General features: G+C 56.8%; 1 protein-coding gene across 1 annotated transcript; it reads left to right on the top strand.

The window, feature by feature from the left end:
• Nucleotides 1-11401: 11401 nt before the first annotated feature.
• On the top strand, nt 11402-21088 carry MGAT4B (alpha-1,3-mannosyl-glycoprotein 4-beta-N-acetylglucosaminyltransferase B). The gene is made up of 15 exons (XM_042982026.1): nt 11402-11560; nt 16610-16795; nt 16881-17021; nt 17112-17245; nt 17637-17683; nt 17954-18067; nt 18295-18370; nt 18503-18617; nt 18953-19083; nt 19227-19334; nt 19454-19647; nt 20046-20124; nt 20207-20294; nt 20379-20491; nt 20587-21088. Exons 1-15 carry the CDS (start codon nt 11464-11466, stop codon nt 20608-20610), a joined length of 1647 nt encoding a protein of 548 aa, XP_042837960.1. The 5' UTR covers nt 11402-11463; the 3' UTR covers nt 20611-21088.
• The last annotated feature ends 705 nt before the right edge of the window (nt 21089-21793 follow it).

Raw genomic sequence — 21793 nt, forward strand, 5'->3', positions numbered from 1 at the left:
GACCATGATTTGAGAGGAGGGATGAGGAGTTTAGGTGAAAAGGGGGTGGCAGGGAATGGGGCCCAGGGAAACCAACCTGGAGCCCCGCCCCCCCCTCCCAGCTCTAGAGAGTCCCAGCTGTGACCTTCCCAGGATTCCCTACTGTTGAACATGGCCCTTGCCCTGCCCTCCCCCAAGGCCAGTGAGAAGTAAACAAGGCGGCAGCTGGGGAACCCCCTGGCAGGGCCCTCTCGCCTGCCGGGTGAGGTCAGGTGGTCTGGCCAGCAGTGAGTCAGCGTCCCATGACCACCGTCATAACAGGGGGATCCCCGCCCCGCTGCCACCTATCTCAGCAACATTTTAACAAGCAGCCAGGCAGCAGGGGTGGGGGGCAGGACAGAGCCATGAGAGCTCAGAGAGGCCAGGGTGGCAGGGAGCTGGCAGCGTGGAGACCAGAGCCAACCAGAAGGGGTCCAATGCCCCTTTCTGACATCCGTTGTCTTTCCCCTTCTTGGGTGTCAGGGACCTCCCCTATGCCCCACTTGCACCTGAGCCAGAAGACCCACTATCTACTGGGCCTGCCATCTTTGGGCATATGACAAGCCTCTCAGTTTCCCCATCTTTGAAATGGGGCTAGAATGGGGCCGCTCCCAGGCAATGCCCCTAGGCTTTGCTGGCTGTTGTTTGGCTGCCTTTGGGGGCGTCCACTGGGCGTAGGGATGTCAGGAAGGAGACTACAGTCGGGGTTGAGGTGAAAGTGTGGGGAGCACAGAAGAGACCTGGGTCAGGTTTTCTGGGGGACGAGCAGGAGTGGCTGGGAGGTTATCTGGTTTAGTTTATTGCTGTCTGGGATGTTGTAACCACCTCAATTCCGCCCTCCTATTCCTCCCCCTTAAAGAAGTAACCCCATCCCTTGACAATGGTTTTCTGAAGTTCCCTGTATTTTCTTTGGGATGTGGAGCCAAGCTTATAGGTGGATGCTGGGGCAACCAGAGACAAGGCCACCGCAGGACTCAGGCCAGGCTGCTGTAGGTCACCTCAAGGAAACCAGGATCACAGGGGATCAGGCCCCTCCAGAACCCAGCACTGGGTCCAGGGACTGAGTTTGTCCATGGAGGAACAGAGTGGTTCGTGGGTGGGAGTCCCACACTGAGCTCCACTGTTCTCCCTCACAAGGGAGAGACACACCCTTGGTTCCTAACCATGCTAACTCATTCCACCTGGTGACTTTCCTCTGGCTCCTTTCTTCCCCTACCTGGAACCCTCCATCCCTCCTCTTGCAACCCAACCTCTCCATAATTGTCACCTCCTCCATGAGGCCTTTCCTGAGCAACCCCTTGGGAAAATCCCCAGACACTGAATATTACCTGCATTTAACCCTTCCTGCAAAAGTGCATGGCCCAACCAAGAGTGTAGGGGCAGGTGGGGGCACCATGACAGGGTGAGGGTGGGGTGGGTCTGGGAGTGTTTCTAAAGAAAAAGGGCTCAAGGTAAGTGTCATCAGGGAAATGGAATAATGCCACGGAGAGTCACGGTTGGGAGAGTTAGGTAATGCTAAGTTGCCTAACTTAGCACCTGGGAGCACATGGCTGCTGGAGGACAGGAGCAGTGGTTCTGGGCTCAGCCACCTGCCCAGCATTCCCCGGGGGGCGGGACACTTGGGTCCTGAAGGGAGCATTGAGGGTCACCCTCCACGTCTGTCAGAGCCGCTCATGGGTGGTGAGCTCTGGAGACAGCTCTCACCAAAACTGAATGAGAAAAAGAAGGCGGCCCACCGCCTAATTCAGGTCATGTGTGTAAAAGACATACCAGAAAGCTCGGTGCCCAAGTTGGGCAGAAACACTAAGCCCCATGGGTGGCACCAGAGACCTCTCTGGCTGAGACCCCAGTCCCACATGCCTGGCAGGGAAGGAACATGCAGCCAGAGCTCAGGCCAAGGTGGGGGGTCCCCAGAGGGAGCTGCAGACTGCCCCTGGGTGGAGGCTGGACCCAACCTCATCCTCACCCCACCCTGGTGGTGCCCTCTGGCCAGCCCTTTCTCAAGTATGGGTCCCTGGGCCCCTAGCACTGAGCAGGTCCTTGCCCCACAGACATGCCAGCAGGGGCACTGGTTCCCCCCATCCCTGCAGCAACAGGGAGAGCACACCCACTTCACCCAGCAGATCCTGTGGTCTGATATAGGTGACTGCAGTTCCCCTCAGGCTGTTCATTAAGTGGAACCTGCCAGGATGGAGGCTCAGACGAGGGTCATGGCTGGGATCCAATGGCACCACCCCTCACAGGACTCTCCCATCCTTGGTCCAGACCTACCCCTGGAGTGAGCACTGTTGGGGGCCCCTAGAGGACCATCCTGACAGCGGATGGTTCTAGAATCAACGGAGAAACCAAGAGGTGTAGGGGAGGGGGCCATGATGAGACAGAGGGCTGTGACAAGACCACGTACCCTTGCAGACGGTGACTGAGATGGGAGCTATGTTTTCTGAAAAGGGGCAGGAGTTTGGGGTCATTGGCTCAGGGCCCTACTTGCCCCTCCCCCAAGTCCCATCAACAACCTTCTAGAAAAGTTAGGGGTGCCTGGGTGGCTCAGTCGGTTAAGCATCCAACTTCAGCTCAGGTCATGGTCTCATGGTTTGTGAGTTCAAGCCCCACATGGAGCCCCATGCTGGCAGTGCAGAGCCTGCTTGGGATTCTCTCTCTCCTCTCTCTCTGCCCCTCCCCCACTTGCAGGCACTCATGCTGTCTCTTGTGTGCATGCTCTCTCTCAAATACATTAGGGGGAAAAAAAACCCTTCTGGAAATTTATTGGGCTTTCTTGTGCTCCAAAGTCCCAGTGCCCTGACAGCCCTCACCTCCAGGTCTGCACCCCCTTTCCCTGCCCCTCCTCTCCTCTTGGTCCAGGGGTACTTACCCCATTGCCCTGGGCCACACATGCCCTGAGCCAGAACTCCCCTCTTTCTGGCAGGCCTGGCTGGCTGCGGGCACCCCTTTCACTCTGCCCGTGTCTCCGTGCCTGTCATGTAGGGGAGCTCAGGTACTGTTTGTGGGGTGCGTGGGGGTGGTGTGAGTGCTGGACATACTCCAACATCGCTGTAACCGTGACGCTAGGGAGCAGGTATGGCACAGGGTCCTCCTTGGAATAGCACTGGCTCACTGTGTAAAGGGGTCCCAGGGAGCCCCCTCCTGTGGGGGCCCAGGCAAAGACTCTGCAACTGCCTTGCCTAGCTGCCAGGTTCCAGCTGGCCCACAGACCACGGGGTGGGAGATGCTCCAGGTTTCCACATGTGACGAGATGAGAAGACAAGAGAATGGGGTCCCTGGAGCCCTGGTGGCTGGGGCTGGATCCTGGGCACCCAACTGTCCGTGGAGCCCAGAAGTTACCGTCTGGCAGGCCCTGAGCTAAGGAGAGGTCCTACAGGAGGCCATGCCCAAGTTGGCTTGCTCTCTGACGTGGTTAAAAGCATGTCAGGCAGGAAGAATTCAGTAGGGCATTTTCACAGCTACCTAACATGGGCATAGCCCCCACCCCGTACTGGGCTGTAGGGACCCACACTCCTTCACTCTCCAGGTCTGCAGTTCTGGAGGAGGGGCTCAAGTTCCCCTTGACTAGAGAGTTCCAGTAAGAGAAGGAAGGTTACAGCCCTCACTCCTGCATTTTACATGCATCCCCTATTCCAGTCTCCATGCTCAATTTCCATCTGTTTTCTGGATGGAAATTTTCCTTTAAGGATTCATTTCTCCCCAGCATTGAGGGTAGGGTACACGAGCCACGTTTGGCCAAACAGAGCATTGTAGCCCCCTGGGTCAGGGCTGGGCATGGAACCCAAGCTCAGTGCTGACCCTGAGCAGGAGATGAAGGCCTGATCTCAGCATCTGGGCTTCTAGGTCCCACCAGGCCTGATGCTGGATCACAAAATGGCTTAAGCCAGTTGATTTGGATCTCTGTCAGTTGTAAACAAGAGTCCTAAACCATCACACCTTATGCCTGCCCCAGGGTTCCCAATGGCAATAACACTCACCTCAATGCAGGCCAGCAACCTGGGGGTCAGCTGTGACCACACCAATGCCCTCAAACCACCCGCAGTTCCTGTCAGTTGTGTGTCCCGATAATAACAGTAAAATTATCCACATAGTACTTCTCTTATGCCAGGAAGCATTCTAAATATTTTATATATATTAACTCACCTGCTCCCTTGAGGTACCTCATGTGATCAGTTCTGGCCAAGGATGTGAGAGAAGAGCCATGTATCATTTACAGGCCGGAGCATTTATTTATTTGCCAATGCCAGAGCTTCTAGAGCACTCTCCCGGTCATGAAAACCTATAACGTTCAGGTGGTTACCCCTGAAGCCTGGGCAGGAACTACCATGAGCCAAGTTCCCAGAGGACCTTTGATAGATATATAGTTTTGAGAAATATACCTTCATTAAAGCATTAAAATTTGGGGTGATTAAGCCTATCCTATTATCCCATTTTACACCCCAGGGAAATAGGCACAGAAAAGGTTAAGTAACTTGCCCAAAGTCACACAGCTTGTGATGGGGTTTTGGAGTGGTTGGGGTTCAGAGTTGACGGTGCAGAAAGAATTCTTGAAGGCATCTTTGGTGAAAAAAAGGTGATTTTATTAAAGCACAGGGACAGGACCCATGGGCAGAAAGAGCTGGGGTTGTGCAGAGTGACTGGTACTGTGGAGTTGGGAGAGGTAAAGTCAAGAGGAAGTTTTTTTTTTTAGGTTTATTTTTGAGAGAGAGAGAGAGAGAGAGAGAGAGAGAGAGAGAGAGAAAACATGAGTGGGGGAGAAGCAGAGAGAGAGGGAGACAGAATCTGAAGCAGGCTCCAGACTCCGAGCTGTCAGCACAGAGCCCAACGCAGGGCTCGAACCCACAAACCATAAGATCATGACCTGAGCCGAAGTCAGACACTTAACCAACTAACCCAGCCAGGTGCCCTAAGAGGAAGTTTCTTAAAGGGATTTCCGTATGCTAAAGAAGAATCACAGATTACTGGAGGCCTAGCTATTGACAAGCTAAAGCTGTTTTATCCTCTAGCAAAGCATTATCATTAAGACAGTACGGAGCTCTGGGGCGCTTGGGTGGCTCAGTTGGGCGGGCGTCTGACTTCGGGTCAGGTCATGATCTCACTGTGAGTTCTGAGTTCGAGGCCCTCGTGGGGCTTTGTGCTGACAGCTCAGAGCCTGGATCCTGCTTCAGATTCTGTGTCTCCCTCTCTCTCTGCCCCTACCCCGCTCAAGCTCGGTCTCTGTCTCTCTCAAAAATAGACAAACATTAAAAAAAAAAAAAAAGACGGTAGGGAGTTCCTAGAGATTAGGCTATTGATAAGATTGCCCTTTTCTTGTAATATTACTAAGATGTTTGTAAATGATGGAGACTATCACTTTAACCATTTGTTTTCTGTCCTTCCCTTTATTCTTGGGCAGCCAGGAGCTCCTGAGGATTATCACACATATTCCACAGGGGCCAGGGCGGGGGGCGGGGGGCGGGGGGGGGGGTGGCGGGGGTGCTCTAGCTTGTGCTTGGCCCCCAGCTTGCCTTATGGTCCCTAATCAACCTGTGTGTCACACAGTGGTACAGCCAGGATTATGAACCTGGGCAGGCTGTGTCTCTAGTCCGTGCTCTTGACCTCAACAATACATAATTTCCTAAAGGTTGTTCTGACCTATCTACTTCTCTTCATCTCCAACTCCCTGTCCGTCTTTCCAGACCATCTCTCCCCCAGATGGTGACGTCTAAGCAGAATGGAAAACTCCTCTACCCTTTGAGGTTCAGTAACTAGGGCCTGTGAATTAAACTGACAAAAAGAAATTAAAAAAAAATAATAAACTGACAAGAAACAGATTAGCAAGAAAAAAGATTTTTGTTAGAGTACTAGGCAGTTAGAATTTGGGGGCTTATATACCAATTTAATACGGGAAGCAGAGAGGAGAATGTACTTACAAGGAAAACAAATGACTTTTAGGAAAGATAAATGGGTCCTCAGGAGAATAGATGAGAGGTATTGATGATGGTTTTGAGACAATGGGTTTATCAGGTGATAAAAGCCAATCTCTCCCCGGGTGCTCCCAGGGAGGGGATTTAGGACAATTGAGATATATTAGGAGGCCTTGTTGTTAGACAGATAAAGGAGTTCAAGGGAAAGCGTATTTTCAAATGCTCTCACCTCAAAATAATTTTCATACCACAGTGGTGTATTCTGGACTCCTTCACCTACAACAGCTCCTGGCTCATCTCCCTGCTTTCTTTGTTACTCTCTCCAGTCCTTTCTCTCTGCCTGTGGTAGGTGATCAGTTCAAAATGTAGAGACCTTTGTATAGGCTGACCCACCTGGCCATCTTTGCTGAGGCAACTCCTCCTCCTCCCCTGGGTCATACTGCTAACTCCATTTTCCCAGGAAGGCCCACTGTGTTTGGACAAGCTAATTTCCCCTATTGTAAGCTTTCAGAGCCCCATGGACTTTACCTTTCCAGCAGTGGGTGAAGTGGCCAGGGACAGGGCAGGGCAGGGACCAGGTAGATGTCAACGCACATGTGTCTGTGTTGCTAGTGACTCAAGCATGTCTAGCACATGGTGGGCACTCAGAACATTTGTTACGAATGAATATGGAAATGAGGCATCCAAGGAAAGAAGGGCCAGCTGAGGGGTGAGGTGAGGCTTACGGCAGGACTTCCAAACTCTCCTGTGTGGAGAGACCCTTAGCATCTGGAGAAGGCAAAGGATCTCTGAGAACCATGTTTTGAAATCCTTAAAATAAAGTATGTTGTGATGAGGGACCATAAGGCAAGCTGAGGGCCAAGCACAAACTAGCACAGCCCAGATGGGACATATGTGATATTCCTCAGGCACTCCTGGTTTCCCAAAAACAAAGGAAAGGACTGAAAACAAATAGTTAAACTGATAAGAGTCTCCATCAGTTTACAAACATCTTAGTAATATTACCAGAAAAGGGCAATCTTATCAATAGCCTAATCTCCAGGAACTCCCTACCATCTTAATGTTAATGCTCTGTTAGAGGGAAAAACAGCCTGAGTTTGATAATTACTAGGCCTCCAGTAATCTATAAATCCTCTTTAGCATATGAAAATCACTTTAAGAAATTTCCTCTTGACTTTACCTCCCCCAACTCCACAGTATATAAGCAGTCACTCTCCACAACCCCAGTGCAGCTCTTCCTGCCCACACGTCCTGTCCCTGTGCCTTAATAAAATCATCTTTTTGTACCAAAGCCCTCTTCAAGAATTCTTTCTTGGTCATCAGCTCTGAACCCCACTATTACCCCAAAACCCTATCATATTGCATTGCAAAAGGAGTACTAATATTGAAATATAAATACCAAAATATAAAAACACAAATTTGTGGGGCACTTTGCTGGCTCAGTCCATAGAGCATACAACTCTTGAGCTCAGGGTCCTGAGTTCAAGTCCCATGTTGGGCACGGAACCTACTTTAAACACACACACACACACACACACACACACACACACACACACACACACAAATTTATGATACAGAAACACCTGTGTTTTGTCTTGTTTTTTAAGTAAGCTCTATGCCCAGTGTGGGGCTTGAACTCAAGACCCTGAGCTCAAGAGTCACATGCTCTACGGACTGAGCCAGGCACCCCACCTATGATTCTTTATTAACTCATTAAAGTATAAGATACAGAGGCAGGATTAATAAATACCAGAAACACCAAGTAGTAGTGTGTGACCACTATTTGGAGGTGTCTGCAATGCCTGTAATATGAAAATCCCTGTGATTTCTGTGTGACGGTCACAAGTACTGCTAATCCTGCTGACTCTGCATCCTCCATTCATAATTGAAGGAAATGCCAAGTTTCAGTTACAGATTAGTGAAAATAAAGATGGATTTTTTTTTTCCTTTCTCATCTTAACTCTTAGACCTCCCCAAATCTGGGAGCCTGGACCACAGGTTAAGAAGCCCAGTAAAGGAGGCGCCTGGGTGGCTCAGTCGGTTAAGGATCTGACTTTGGCTGGGGTCGTGGTCTCATGGCTCATTTTGTGAGGTCAAGCACCACATCAGCACGGAGCCCGCTTGGGATCCTCTGTCTCTGTCTCTGTCTCTCTCTCTCTCTGCCCCTCCCCAGCTCATTCGTGGTATCTCTCTCTCTCTCTCTCTCTCTCTCTCTCTCTCTCTCTCTCTCTCAAAAATATAAACATTAAAAGAAAAAGAAGCAGCAGCAGCCCAGTAAAGAAGGAAGGACCAGCCACCTCCAAGGGCTGTCCCAGAAAATCTCCAGGAAGGCAAAGTGGGCTGAGGGCATTTTCACTCTGTAGGAAGCAAGAACAAAGGAAGAGCCCACAGCCTGGGGTCTGGGGAGAAAGCAGGACTTTTCTGTGCCCATGTGGCTCCATCCTCCCTCCTGGATGGAGATCAGTTACTGTCCCCAGGCACAGGGGCTGAACCCTTGGGTGAGGGGATGCTGCTCCCTAGCCCTGGAGGTGCCTGGAGGGAGTCTGGCTGCAGGCGGTCCCTGAAGCACTAATCACTGCAAGGGCACAGAGAGCAGTGGACAACCCAGGGGAGTCCAGCAACTGCTGCCCCTGTTTCAAAGGACAAAGTTGGGAGTGCAGAAGCCACAGTGGGGGGCAGGCTAAAGTCCTCCCAGAGCTGGGACAGCAGGATCAGGCCCCTCTCCCCAACAACAGTGGGCAGAATGAATGAACAAATGAATGCAGGGACTAATGAATTATGGAACAGTAGACCGGGGCGCCTGGGTGGCTCAGTCCATTAAGCGTTGGACTTTGGCTCAGATCACAATCTCACGGTTTGTGAGTTTGAGCCCAGCGTTGGGCTCTCTGCTGACAACACAGAGCCTGCTTTGGACCCTCGGTCTCCCTCTCTGACCCTCCCCTGCTGGTTCATTCTCTATCTCTCTCTCTCTCTCAAAAAAAAAAAAAAAAAAAAAAAAAAAAAAAAAAAAAAATATATATATATATATATATATATATATATATATATATATGAACAGTGGGCCTCCCCTCACTGTGATGTCACTTCTGCAGGCCCCCGTTTATGTTGCCCCCTTAGGTTTCTGCTCTCTTTCCCTGAGCACCCCACACCCAGCTTTCCTTTGGGATGTCCTTTCTCTCCCTCAATGTAAATCCTAGCAGGACATTCGGGCATGGTGGTGGGTGTGTGTCCCTGAGTGAGGGTGTGGCCCAGAGGACCCCCACCCCCACCCCCTGCCCCTGCCCCCGGGATTCTGATGGAGGCACAGAAAGGCAGCTTGGCTGGGGGGGTCTGGAAAGCCTGCCCTCAGTTTCCACAGCCTGGACTCCTATGGCTGCCCAACCCAGCCATCTGTTTGGGTGTGGTCCCTGCAGCCTATACCCCCTAGCCCCCCCTCCCACTCCAGACCTCACACTTCCCAAAGTCAATCACCACCCTTCTCGACCATGGTGGCCCTAGGTAATCCTGTTTCTGACAGAGTCCCTGCAATTCCCAGGATCCTACCCCCATCCCAGGGCCTCCCTAATTCCTGTTCCTCCTCCCCAAAGCCGGAGTGTGGGTGGAAGGGGACTCAGATGAGCTTCCCAAACTTTAGTCACGTGGAAGGGGACTCAGATGAGCTTCCCAAACTTTAGTCACGGATGAGCCCTCTCCTTAATTTTTACTGGTTTAAGAATTTTCCTTAAATCAACTCCTTTTAAACCTAAAGACACATTTAAGGGTGCCTGGGTAGCTTAGTCGGCTAAACATGGGGCTTCAGCTCAGGTCGTGATCTCATGGTTTGTGGGTTCAAGCCCTGCGATAGGCTCTGTGCTGACGGCTCAGAGCCTGGAGACTGCTTCAAATTCTGTGTGTGTCTCTCTCTCTCCCCTCCCCTCCCCCTGCTTATGCTCTGTCTCCCTCTGTCTCAAAAATAAACATTAAAAAAAAAAACTAAAGACACATTTAGAACAAGGTAAAACCCTTTGTATCACTGATTGTCCAAATGAAAAACCATTATTCCCTGCCACAAACAGAAGATGCCACAGGAACACAAAACCAGACCATTTCCTCTAGAAGATTCCAAGGCCTGGTGTCAGTTCATAAAGTTCATTACAAGCAGAGAGCAGTACCAACCTGTCAGCGTTGGAATCAGGCCCCAGGATGAAGTCCCACCTCAGCTACTGGCCCTGCCTCACCTGCTCCTGGCATAAATACCTCTACAGAGGCTAATGCCCAGACCCTACAATGCTCCCAGGAGCACGTCCTGCCCCAGGTGTGGACCTGGGCTGGAAGAGAAAGAGAAATCTCCAGTGACTTCCAGTCTGAAACCTGTCCCCTGCCAAAGCCTCTCCCATGGGGCGGGACTCGCAGGCAATGCTGGAAACCAGGATTCTTAGGAATTGGACAAGGGTGCTCCCCAGATGTCTGCCCTGAACCTCAGTTGGACAAATTCCTTTATTGTTTGTACCCTCGCTGGTTTCACGGAGGGTGGGGAGGGGATAGGAGGGAGGGGCGGGGCAAAGAATTCAGGTGTAAGCGCTGGACCATTAGGGGCCTCGGACAGCATCCCCCTACTGTTCCACCTGCCTCCCGCCCACCTGGGAAGCCAGGCCCGCTCTGGACTGGTCACTGTGCCCAACACCCAAGCAACAGTGGCTCTTCCGCTCTTGAAAAACGCCCATTGTGCACACTCTGCGGAGCAGGAGCGCCTCTCTGGCCCCCAGCACGCCTTTATCCGGCTGACTACAGAAAGGTCCTGGAAGGCGAAGCGCCCGTGGGCGTCGGTGCAGGCAGCGGCCACTCAGGCCAGTCTCCCACCTCGAGGCAACACCAGCTCCAGCCGCATCTTTCCCCCTCCCACCGCTTAGACCTGGGGGCGGGGCCTGAGGGTCCCCCGAATAAATGGGAGCGGGGTCGGATCTGAGGTGGGGAGGGTTCATAATGGAGAGATTACGAAGCAGGGGTCCGGGGCCCCCAGCGCGCCTCCACCACCGCCGCCCACCCGCACTGGCGAAGGCCCCAGCCTCGACCTACCCGTGGCGGCTCGAGGCCTGGGACGCGCAAGCCCACGTGGGGGCCACTGTCTCGAGCCGCGCGGGCGGGATCCCGGGCGCTAATACCCCACCCCGCCCCCTCGTGGTGCTGGTGGCGGCAGCGGGTGATGCGGCCCCTTTAAATCCGGGCCGCCCCGCCCTGCGCTGCCGACTCCGCGGCGGCCCCGGATCCAGGCCGGGCCGCGGCTCTCGCCGCCCAGCCTAGCCTAGTCCAGCCCGGCCCGGCCCAGCCGCCCAGCCGAAGCCGCCCGCGCCGCCAGCCCCGCGCCCCGAAGAAGCAGTCAGCGCTGCGCCCGGCCGGGTCCCCAGCGCCGCCCGCCCGCATCCCCGCCCGGCCCCGGGCCCCCAGCCCCTCCCCGCCCCGGGGCCGGGGCCCCCGCCGCCTCCCGGCCCCCGCGCCCCGGCCCCGGTTCCCCGGGCCATGCGGCCTCGGCCCCGCCGGCGCCCGCCGCGCACCCGAGGAGATGAGGCTCCGCAATGGCACCTTCCTGACGCTGCTGCTCTTCTGCCTGTGCGCCTTCCTCTCGCTCTCCTGGTACGCGGCGCTCAGCGGCCAGAAAGGTGAGCCCCCTCCCCCGCCGGGCCCCGCGCCGCGTCCCACACCTGGGCTCACCTGGGTGCTGGCCGCCGGAGCAGGGTCCGGCCAGTGGCCGCGGGAGGCGGCCGGAAGCCGACGCAGGCGCCCCTTCCCCGCCCGGGCGGCGCGGGAGGACGCCCCTCCCATCCTCGCCCCCACTTGTTTGCTGCCGGAATAGCGAAATTCTCCTCCGGCCTGGGCTGGGCCGCCGGGCCGAGCGGTCAGCGGATGCGCGGTGCGGCGCCCAGGACCCCAGACCGCTCTCCGGGAGTACAGTTACGCCGCTGCTAGGGCTGGTCGCTCCCACGGGCGAGCCGGGGACCTTGGAGTTTCTAGAGAGGGACAGGAACACAAGGTCAAGCGATGGCTGTAGCCGGGTGGTCCCCAAGGTACCCCTTCCAGGCACCTGGGTGGGAGCAGGTACGGTGTTCCTGAGACAGGTGTAAGGGGGCAGCCAGAAATGCAGGCAGCACCCTCCACCCCACACCACCTTTCCACCCCATCCCACTGTGGGGTCTGCTCCCTGGGACCTCCACAGCTCTTCTCCATGACATCTGGCCCCAGGATTCCTCTGCAGGAAACTGGGTGCTGGGGAAGCCTTCCTGTGGCTGTCTGGCCCGTGGACAGCCTCATGAGTAGCCAGCCCAGCCCCGGCTACCTGTGAACTTATTTTGTGTGGTCTCATCCAACTTCCACCCCCACCTGAAGTTTGTGCAGGCTGGCCAATCTATCACTGTGGCCCTCTGAGCTAGGTCAGCACACCTGGGGATGGGGGTAGGGACAGGCCACAGTACTGGCTGGAGTTGCTTGGTGTTGGCTGAGTTGGCTGTGGCTGAGTGGGGCCTTGGTGAAGGGCTGAGGAGGCCCTCACAGGCCTTGTCCACTGGGCCTGCAGCATGGGAGCCTCCGGGAAAAGCTGCTTCCTTCCTGCCTCCTGGCCTTCCTGCGGGAAGTCTAAGCAGGATCAGGCTGAGGCCAGCTGACCCTCTGCCACCCTCTTACCTCCCGCTTCCCTATTCCCCAACCCTGTGCTAAATGAAACTGGAGGAGGAGGACTGAGGGAGTATCTGGAACCTTCCTGACCCTCCAAGCCACAACGGCCCCTGTCTCCTGCCTGACCAGCCCAGTCTACTGCAATCTGCCAACCTGTTTGGGTTTGAGGGCTTAGGGCTCCAGAGGCCCTGAAGGGAGATCCTTAGGGCTTGGCACAGATCAGGCATGGCTAGGGCAGAGTTCTCTGTAGGTAGGTGTGTCACCAGGGGGATGGCATTTTGGACCTTTGGAAGAGTAGCCACATAAGCAGACTGGCATGGAGGCCAGGGTGGGGCCATATCTAATGTGCTGGGGCACATCTGTCTGGTCGTGGGTGGGTTGATGAGACAGGGTGCCAGGTCCTGTCCTCAGCCAGGCTGCAGTTCCTATGTGCCTCTTGCAACAGCCACATGCCCTCAGCTTCATGTCAGGAGCTCCAGGGCAAGGCCCCCAACTCAACCTGTTCTCTGGGAGCCTAGCTGGCGATGAAATCTCCAGAGACAGAAGAGTGAGGGGAGATACCAGTGTTTCCATCTAGGCCCACACTCTCTGAGAGGGGTATCTGGGAGGCTGGCAACCAAGCAAAAGAAGTGCTGGGCTCAGTTGCAGGAGTGCTCTTAGAAGCCCAAAAGCCTGTGAGGTAGGGCAAGGTGTGTGACCTGGGATTTCCTGTCAAGAGCTATCACTGTTTTAAGGGGCCCAGTGGAGCAAGCCAGGGCTTTGGAAGCATCAAGAAAAGGCTGGATCCGGGCTCTTATGCAAACCCTTCTCATTCTTACATGTAGACAACTGTGTTAGGCCTGTGCGTGGGGGAGCCAGACCAAGCCAGTCTGAGGCCAGACTTGACCCCAGCTTCCAGTTTGCAGTGAGTGAGGGGTTTAGGATAGGGCTGGCACAGGCACCAGTACATACGGGAAAGGCAGAGAAACCCGGATGGGGAAGAAAGGTGGGCTGGGAGCCAGAGAAAGGAGGCAGCAGGAGCTTCCTGGAAGCTCAGGGCCAAGTGCCAGGAAGGACACCTAGGTCTTGGCAAGCTGGACCCTGGATACAGGTTTAGGGCCCACTGTCCTATCCAGCCTTGACCAGATTTGTGCCACGGCTCCACTAGCACTCAAATTGCAGCCCTCAGCCAAGCCCATCACCAGGGAGAACAGCAGACCCTGCGGGGCCCATCCTGTACCCTCCCTAGCATCCCAGCCGCCTCAACCTCAACAACCACAGACACCCTCCTTGACCTCCTGGGAGGGGTAGGTGCAAGGCCTGGAGAGGAGAGGAACACCTGCCCCCACCTGCAGGTTCACAGCAGACCTTCCCTGGGCCTGCCACCTGCCTGTGCCCCTCTGTGCTTGTTTCCCCTTCCCTAAGTACTTGGCAAGGGTCTGTGCCCAGCTTGGCTCTTCAGTCTGCTTTTTCAATCAAGAGGGAAGAGGGTGGGGGAGACTGTGGTCCCCAAGGTCACATGTCCTGATTACTCCACCTTCAGGTGGGGGGAGGGGTGGGAAAGGTGACACTAGGGCGGCCACAGCTGCAGTTCTTCCCTATGGCCAGCTGCGCCAGGGACAAGGCCCTCCACCCCTCCTCCGTGGGCCAGGAAGGTGTGGAGGGAAGGAGAAGCCAAAGTGCTCAGCCTTAGCTCCCAGGAACTTCTGTCCCACCCCTCAGGGGCAAGGGGCTCCCCAGGCCTTTGCCCCTCCCATCACTGGAGCTGCCCGCCCCCCACACCCATTCAACACTTCAATCCAGCCACCTAACCCAAAAAGGTTGGAGGGGGGGTGAGGAGGGGTTGCTAGGATGGTCTGGCAGAGCCCTGGCACGTCCGGCTCAGCCTATGGGGAGGTAGGCACCCAGCTTGAGTCTGGCTTTGACGGGCAAGGACAGAATTGCCCCAGAGCCAGGGAAGTCAAGGACAGTGGTCAGTCTGGGGACCTTGCAGGCAGGGCAGGAGCAGGGGCAGGCTGCTGAGGGACAGGGCCTACGGTGTTGAGGGAAATGACAAAGGGTTGGTGTGGGCAGGAGCCAGGGCCTGTCACCTGCTGGTAAGCAGAGGAAGCTCAGGACCTGGGTGGACGGAGGCCCCTAGGAAGGGAGGCCATGGTGGGGAGCAGGCTGGGCCCAGTCCTCGGTGGCCAGGGGACTCAGGTGGCCACTGCTGCCCACCTGGCTTGTCTGCCCCTGCCAGATTAAGGTTGAACTGAGCTCAGCCTATGGAACAGAGAAGGCCTGGGAGGGACAGCAGTCAGAGAGGAGTGAGGCCTCCACCCTCCCCACATGTCACAGAGCAGGCAGCTCCAGAACTCCCTCCTGGGGGCCTCGGCACTTCCAGTCCCCCTTTCCTGTCCTGTCGAGCATCTGCCCCAGAGGAGGACACTCCTGGCGCCTGGTGCCACCCAACCCTAGGCTGGCTGGGTGGGTGTTTGTTGGGGGTGGCTGGCTCCTGTTCAAGGGGTCAGGTTTCCAGGGTAACCCGGCCACTGAACCCAGCGCAGAGCCTCACAGATCTTGTAACCTGACTCCCCTCCCTCCCCCTCCAGGGATGTCCCTGTGGGACGAGCTGATGAATGCAGAGTGCCTTAGGGAGGGTCTGTTTGGCTCAAACCCCCACCCCACCCCCACAGCTTCCTCTTCCCCTAGGATTTACCACTTAGACCTCTGCCCTGTGCAGTTTAAGGGGGTGTGTCCTGAGATGACAGAACTTTGCCTTGGTCCTGACCTTTGGTGCCCATAGCTGGGTTGGGGTGGCAACACCATCCCAGGGCATTCTGGGGGCTACGACCCCACCAGGGATCAAGGAACAGAAGAGCTGCCTAGGGATGGGAAGGGAGTTCTGGAAGGCTTCCCGGACTTGAAAACTGAACTTTGAAACTAGGCCTTGAAGGTTACATGGGTTTTCATTTGGCATGGGTTTCAAGAGAAGAGGGGATCTCAGGCAGAAGAGATGGCACAAGCAAAGGCACAGACACGAGACAAGGAAAAGGAGTTGTATGTGGTGGCAACTAAAGAGGGCAAACCCGAGATTAGAAAAGACATTGTGTGCACAGCCCTGCGGGACCTGGCTGCACCAGCCACAGGCAGGGATGTCTCATCCTTGCTCACTGGTCCCTGCCAAACCAGGGGAGCTAGGTACTTGGCACCCTGCAGAGCCCTTTCCACTGTCAGGAAGCCCCACCTCTGTGCTGCTTCGGGATGGCATGCAGACCCTTGGATGTGGCACATGTCCAGTACAGGTCTCCAGAGAAGTGGGTCTCTGGGCATCCAGAGCTTGTTCCCTCTCTCCTGCTAACTCACTGAGTGACCCGGGACTAGTCCCTCAATTTCATTTGCTCCTCTGAGCACTGGAGACCGTGACTGCAGCAGCTACCTCTTGGGGCTGGAGTGAGACAGAGAATCCAGAGTTGGTGCTTAGTGCAGAATGGGTCCTGGGGCCCATCAGGAGGATAGAATGAGAGTCTGGAGAGGGCTATCCCCAGAGGGCCTTGGGGCAGCCTATGATCTGCTCTGTGAACACAGGTGGGGAGCAGAGGAGAGAGGCTGAGAGGAGGGAGAGGGAAAGGACAGAGAGCTGGGTCCTTGTGCCGTGGATGGGATGTTGGGCATCCCATCTTCTGGAAGAAGCAGATGCTGCAAGAAGAAGCGAGAAGGGGCTTTGGGAGCCACTAGGTGAGGATTCAGTCTATTGGCCGACCTGGAAGTGATCCTGCAGCCTTTCCTCAGATGTTTCCTCAAAGGTGAAGACAAAAGGGTAGGGGGAGAGTACTGAAGAAGACCAATCCTTCCAGTGAAGACTTTGCTCCCCACGGTGTGAGTGTCATTGTGACTTCAGAGTGACCCTAATGTACACGCCTCCTGCCCTCCATCCCCGGACCTGGCATGTGGCAGGCACAAGAACAGATGTAGATGGGCTATCGCACAGATGGGCACAAAAATGTGCGTACTGGCTCACTCGAGGGGCAGTAGGTCAGTGCTTGGCTGCCCCCTGGTGACAGCGTGCGAACTACCCACAGGGGATGTGGTGGACGTGTACCAGCGGGAGTTCCTGGCGCTGCGTGACCGGCTGCACGCGGCTGAGCAGGAGAGCCTCAAGCGCTCTAAGGAGCTCAACCTGGTGCTGGACGAGATCAAGAGGGCTGTGTCGGAGAGGCAGGCGCTGCGAGAGGGGGAGGGCAATCGCACCTGGGGCCGCCTGACTGGTGAGCGCTGGAGCCACACGAGGCAGGGGAGGCGGGGCTAATCGCAGGCCGTTTGGTCTGAGCCGTCCCTTCCCGACCCACCCAGAGGATCCACGACTGAAGCCGTGGAACGTCTCGCACAAGCACGTGCTGCACCTGCCCACCGTCTTCCATCACCTGCCGCACCTGCTGGCCAAGGAAAGCAGCCTGCAACCTGCCGTGCGCGTGGGCCAGGGCCGTACTGGAGGTAGGGGCGGGTCCCGAGAGGGGCCAGAGGCGGGGATGGGAGGGGGCGGTCGCAGCATCCAGCCAGTATGCAATCTCCGCGCCTCTGCAGTGTCGGTAGTGATGGGCATCCCCAGCGTGCGGCGGGAGGTGCACTCGTACCTGACAGACACGCTGCACTCGCTCATCTCGGAGCTGAGCCCGCAGGAGAAGGAGGACTCGGTCATCGTGGTGCTGATCGCCGAGGCGAGTGGGCTGGGGTACAGGGTGGGGGTGGGGGCATTCAGAGAACACACGGCACAAAACAAGAAGGAGAAATAAAACAGCAACATTCCGGAGGAAAAAACTTACCAGAAGTTCAACTGTCAGATTCATTCACAAATTTATGAAGGGAAAAAAAGAAACAAGTTTTAGCGCCGCCTCGTGGATCCCAGTTACCTAGGCTGCCCCACCCCTGAGGCCCCAGGTACAGCTTTTTGTGAGGCACTATGGTCCCCAAGCCCAGACTTATTCGGCCCTCAGGATGGGGGGCTCACTTCTGTGCATGGGGTCATCTGAAGCCTGCACGCTTCTGACCCTAAGCCATTTGGGGCCAGGCTGAAGCCAGGCTTAGGGAGGGCTCTTGGTCTCCCCACAGACTGACCCACAGTACACCTCAGTGGTGACAGAGAACATCAAAGCCTTGTGAGTACTGGCAGTCCAATAAAGCTGGTGCGGGGAGGGCTTTGCAGGGTGCTGGGCAGGCAAGTGCCTGCTTCTCCTTTTAGCTGAAAGAGGGTGGGTACAGAGAGGTGGCCTAGCCCCTCTGGAGCCTGACTGCTTCTAGGATGGGTGTGGTGTTGGGCAGTGTCTGCTTGGTGGGCCTTAATAAAGGGACAGGGTCTGGCTAGCTCGGCTCTGCCCTAACTCTGGTGCCTGGACGCTGCACACCTACCCGCCTTTCCTTTCCCCCAGGTTTCCCACGGAGATCCATTCTGGGCTCCTGGAGGTCATCTCCCCTTCCCCCCACTTCTACCCTGACTTCTCCCGCCTCCGAGAGTCCTTTGGGGACCCCAAGGAGAGAGTCAGGTACTAGCATTCCCCCCTCTCCCGGGCCCCAGCCACCCACCCACCTGTGCTGAGAACCCAGTCTGTTGGTGCCAGTCACCCAGGCACTTCCTTGCAGTGCCTCCATTTATCCATTGGAGGCCCCCCTACATGGGGTTGGGATGGGGGGGTCCAACCCACCCAGTGGCCTCTGTGGTAACCACACTGGAGGTGGAGGGGTCTGAGCTCCCGAAGCCCCTACCCCACAGGTGGAGGACCAAACAGAACCTCGATTACTGCTTCCTCATGATGTATGCGCAGTCCAAAGGCATCTACTACGTGCAGGTCAGCACTGAGACCCTGCTTTGCACCCCCCTCCCCACCAGCCCTGGACCCTGGCTGGGCCCAGGTGGTGAGCCCCACCATGCCCCATGCCCATCCTGAGTCTGGATCCTCCTTCTGCCCACCACTGTGCAGCTGGAGGATGACATTGTCGCCAAGCCAAACTACCTGAGCACCATGAAGAACTTCGCCCTGCAACAGCCTTCTGAGGACTGGATGATCCTGGAGTTCTCCCAGCTGGGCTTCATTGGTGTGCCCCCCCTGCCCGACCCCATTCCATTGACCCCACCAGGGCCCCTCAGTCCAGCCTACCTCTGCCTCCTATGGCCCTGGTACCACACAGGGTCATGCTTGTGAGCTTTGCCAGGAGTGTCTGTTTTCACCTTCCTTGTGCCTCCACATGTCGGGGCTCACTACCCCTGGCTGCCCCCTTGTGCTTGCACCTGCCTGCAGCTGGCCATAGAGCTTGCTGTGGGAACCTCCTTGGTGACCCTCCCCTCCGCCCCCCCCCCCCCCCCCCGCCAGGGATTAAGAGGAAGTAGGGCAGGGCAGAGCTGCCCACCCAGCACACTTTTCCACCCCCAGGGAAGATGTTCAAGTCGCTGGACTTGAGCCTGATTGTGGAGTTCATCCTCATGTTCTACCGGGACAAGCCCATTGACTGGCTCCTGGATCACATCCTGTGGGTGAAGGTCTGCAACCCCGAGAAGGATGCGGTGAGCGGGGGCTGCACAGAGGTGGGGGGGGGGCGGTGGGGTACATGGCTTCCAGCATGGAATATGTCCGTGTCCACGTGCCACCTGACACGGGGAGACAGCAGAGCCAAGCTGAGCCCTAGGGTGTCCCCCTCCCCCTGCAGAAGCACTGTGACCGGCAGAAGGCCAACCTTCGGATCCGCTTCAAGCCATCCCTCTTCCAGCATGTAGGCACTCACTCCTCACTGGCGGGCAAGATCCAGAAACTGAAGGTGGGCGGTGCTACACGGGACTGGCTGGGTACAGGCAGAGCCCAGGCCCAGGTGGGGCAAGCGGGAGGCAGGGCAAGATCAGGGCCCTCCCTAGCACCACTGTCCCTCCTTGGTGTCAGGACAAGGACTTTGGGAAGCAGGCGCTGAGGAAGGAGCATGTGAACCCACCGGCCGAGGTGAGCACAAGCCTCAAGACATACCAGCACTTCACCCTGGAGAAGGCCTACCTGCGCGAGGATTTCTTCTGGGCCTTCACACCTGCTGCAGGGGACTTCATCCGCTTCCGCTTCTTCCAGCCGCTGCGTCTTGAGCGGTCAGTACCAGTGCCCCTTGTTCTGCCTTGGGGGAGTGGCAGGGTAGCCACCAGGGTACAGGCCTCACTACAAATTTCTGGACCTGCACATGCCCCTCTGTGAGCACCCCCAGCAAATCACTTAACCTCACCATGCGTCAGTTTCCATATCTGAAAAGTGGGGTTCATAGTGGCAGCTACTTGAAGTCAGGCAGTGCCCACAGGAGTTCTGTGACACTGGCCCATCACCATCATTGCCCTGCACAGCCCAGTGGCTGCCCCAGGTGGTACCCAGACTCCTTCAGACGCCAGGGCCCACCCACTACACTCCTGGCCCAGGCGTGGCCTTTGGTCTGCTAGACAGTGTGCCAGTGCAGCACCCCACCCCTGCAGCAGCTCACAGGCCTGTCTGGCTGCAGGTTCTTCTTCCGCAGCGGGAACATTGAGCACCCAGAGGACAAGCTCTTCAACACATCCGTGGAGGTGCTGCCGTTTGATGTGAGTGTGATGAGGTATGGATATACACTGACGCCTGCCCCTCCCACAGCCACTGGCTTCAGCCCCTTTCTTTTGCTCCCAGAACCCCCAGTCAGACAAGGAGGCCCTTCAGGAGGGCCGCTCAGCCACTCTGAGGTACCCTCGGAGCCCTGATGGCTACCTCCAGATAGGTGAGTGGAGGGGGGCAGGTGGAGGTGGGGGGAGTAGGCTAAGTTGGGGTCTGGAGGCAATCTCTCAGCGCTGCCCTCCCTCAGGCTCCTTCTACAAGGGTGTGGCAGAAGGTGAGGTGGACCCAGCCTTTGGCCCCCTGGAAGCACTGCGCCTCTCCATCCAGACAGACTCTCCAGTGTGGGTCATTCTGAGCGAGGTAAGCTAGACGGCACAGGACAGGGAGCTGGTCAAAGTAGCTAGACCAGGGCTGAACTCTGAGGCCCCAGCTGACCCCAAACCCTGTTCTTATAGATCTTCCTGAAAAAGGCCGACTAAGCGGAGGGCTTCTGAGGGTGCACTTTGGCTGGCCATGAAGCCCATGAGACCTGGGAGACCTGGGATGTTGTGGCTACTGCCCCTGGAGGGCCAGGCATCGCTGCCCCAAGCCTGAGGGGTTCTGCCCAGCGCTCCCCGCTCTGCAAGCCTGGGATCCCCAGGCCTGGGATCGCCGCTGGCCCGGAGGCCCCAGGAGCTGGTGCTGCCCCCGCCCGCCCGGCCGCGGGAGGAGGCAGGCGGCCCCCACACTGTGCCTGAGGCCGGCCTGTGCCGCCCAGAACCGTTCGCACCCGGCCGGCTTGAGCCAGGCCGTTTTAGAAGAGCTTTTTCCTGGGCGCCCGCTGTCTCCGGCGCGAACACTGGAATGCATATACTACTTTATGTGCTGTGTTTTTTATTCTTGGATACATTTGATTTTTTCACGTAAGTCCACATATACTTCTATAAGAGCGTGACTTGTAATAAAGGGTTAATGAAGCGCGAGCCTCCCATGTGAGTGTTCCAAGCTCCCGCTGGTGGCGGGAGGCCAGGTGCCTGGCAATGCCACCCCTGCCCGCTGCCATCTCAGCCCTCCGTGCAGCTCTCAACCGCATTTCCTAGAGGGCCCAGGCCGCAGGGTCGGTAACTCCCGGGTGGAGGCGGCGCGGAATCCTGGGCCTGGCGACCCAAACCGCCTCTGCTTCCTGAGGACCATCTCCCCCCCGCCCCCCCCCCCCCCCCCCCCCCGCCAAAGGCGCCCCCTAGCTTCCATCATCCGTCCCAACTGCCTGCTCCAGAGGCGGCCTCTCAAGCCCAAGGCATCCCGACCTCCTGTTTCATGAGTCCCAGCCCGGCCCTGGTCCACGGTACCGAAGCCCCCCACCTGCCGCCCCAGCTCACCTTCCGCCCCGTCCCCCGGTCGCTAACACATTTTAGGGTCTCTCGCCCACCTCGGGGCCTGTGCACGCTTGGCTGCCCTGCCTGGAAAGCTCCTCTCCTCCACGGACGCAGCTAAAAAAACAATCACCTCTTTAGGGACGGTCTGCCCGGCCTGCAGGCCTTCCCCAGGTCTGGTCCCACAGGGCACCCGGACGTTTCTCTGAGAGCGCCCGTCACAACTACAATGACCACGTTGGTCGTCGCCCCCATGCCTCTGAGGCAGGGTGCCCTGAACATCCACACTGTGCCAGCTGGCAGGGACCGA

This window comes from Panthera tigris, chromosome A1, assembly GCF_018350195.1.
Source record: "Panthera tigris isolate Pti1 chromosome A1, P.tigris_Pti1_mat1.1, whole genome shotgun sequence".
Taxonomy (NCBI): domain Eukaryota; kingdom Metazoa; phylum Chordata; class Mammalia; order Carnivora; family Felidae; genus Panthera; species Panthera tigris.

Coding starts and splice junctions, on each gene's coding strand:
- MGAT4B (XM_042982026.1), top strand. CDS start 11,464: ATGAGGCTCCGCAATGGCACCTTCCTGACGCTGCTGCTCTTCTGCCTG. Junction 18,068..18,294: donor GACCCCAAGGAGAGAGTCAG/GTACTAGCATTC, acceptor CCTACCCCACAG/GTGGAGGACCAAACAGAACC. Junction 19,648..20,045: donor CAGCCGCTGCGTCTTGAGCG/GTCAGTACCAGT, acceptor GTCTGGCTGCAG/GTTCTTCTTCCGCAGCGGGA.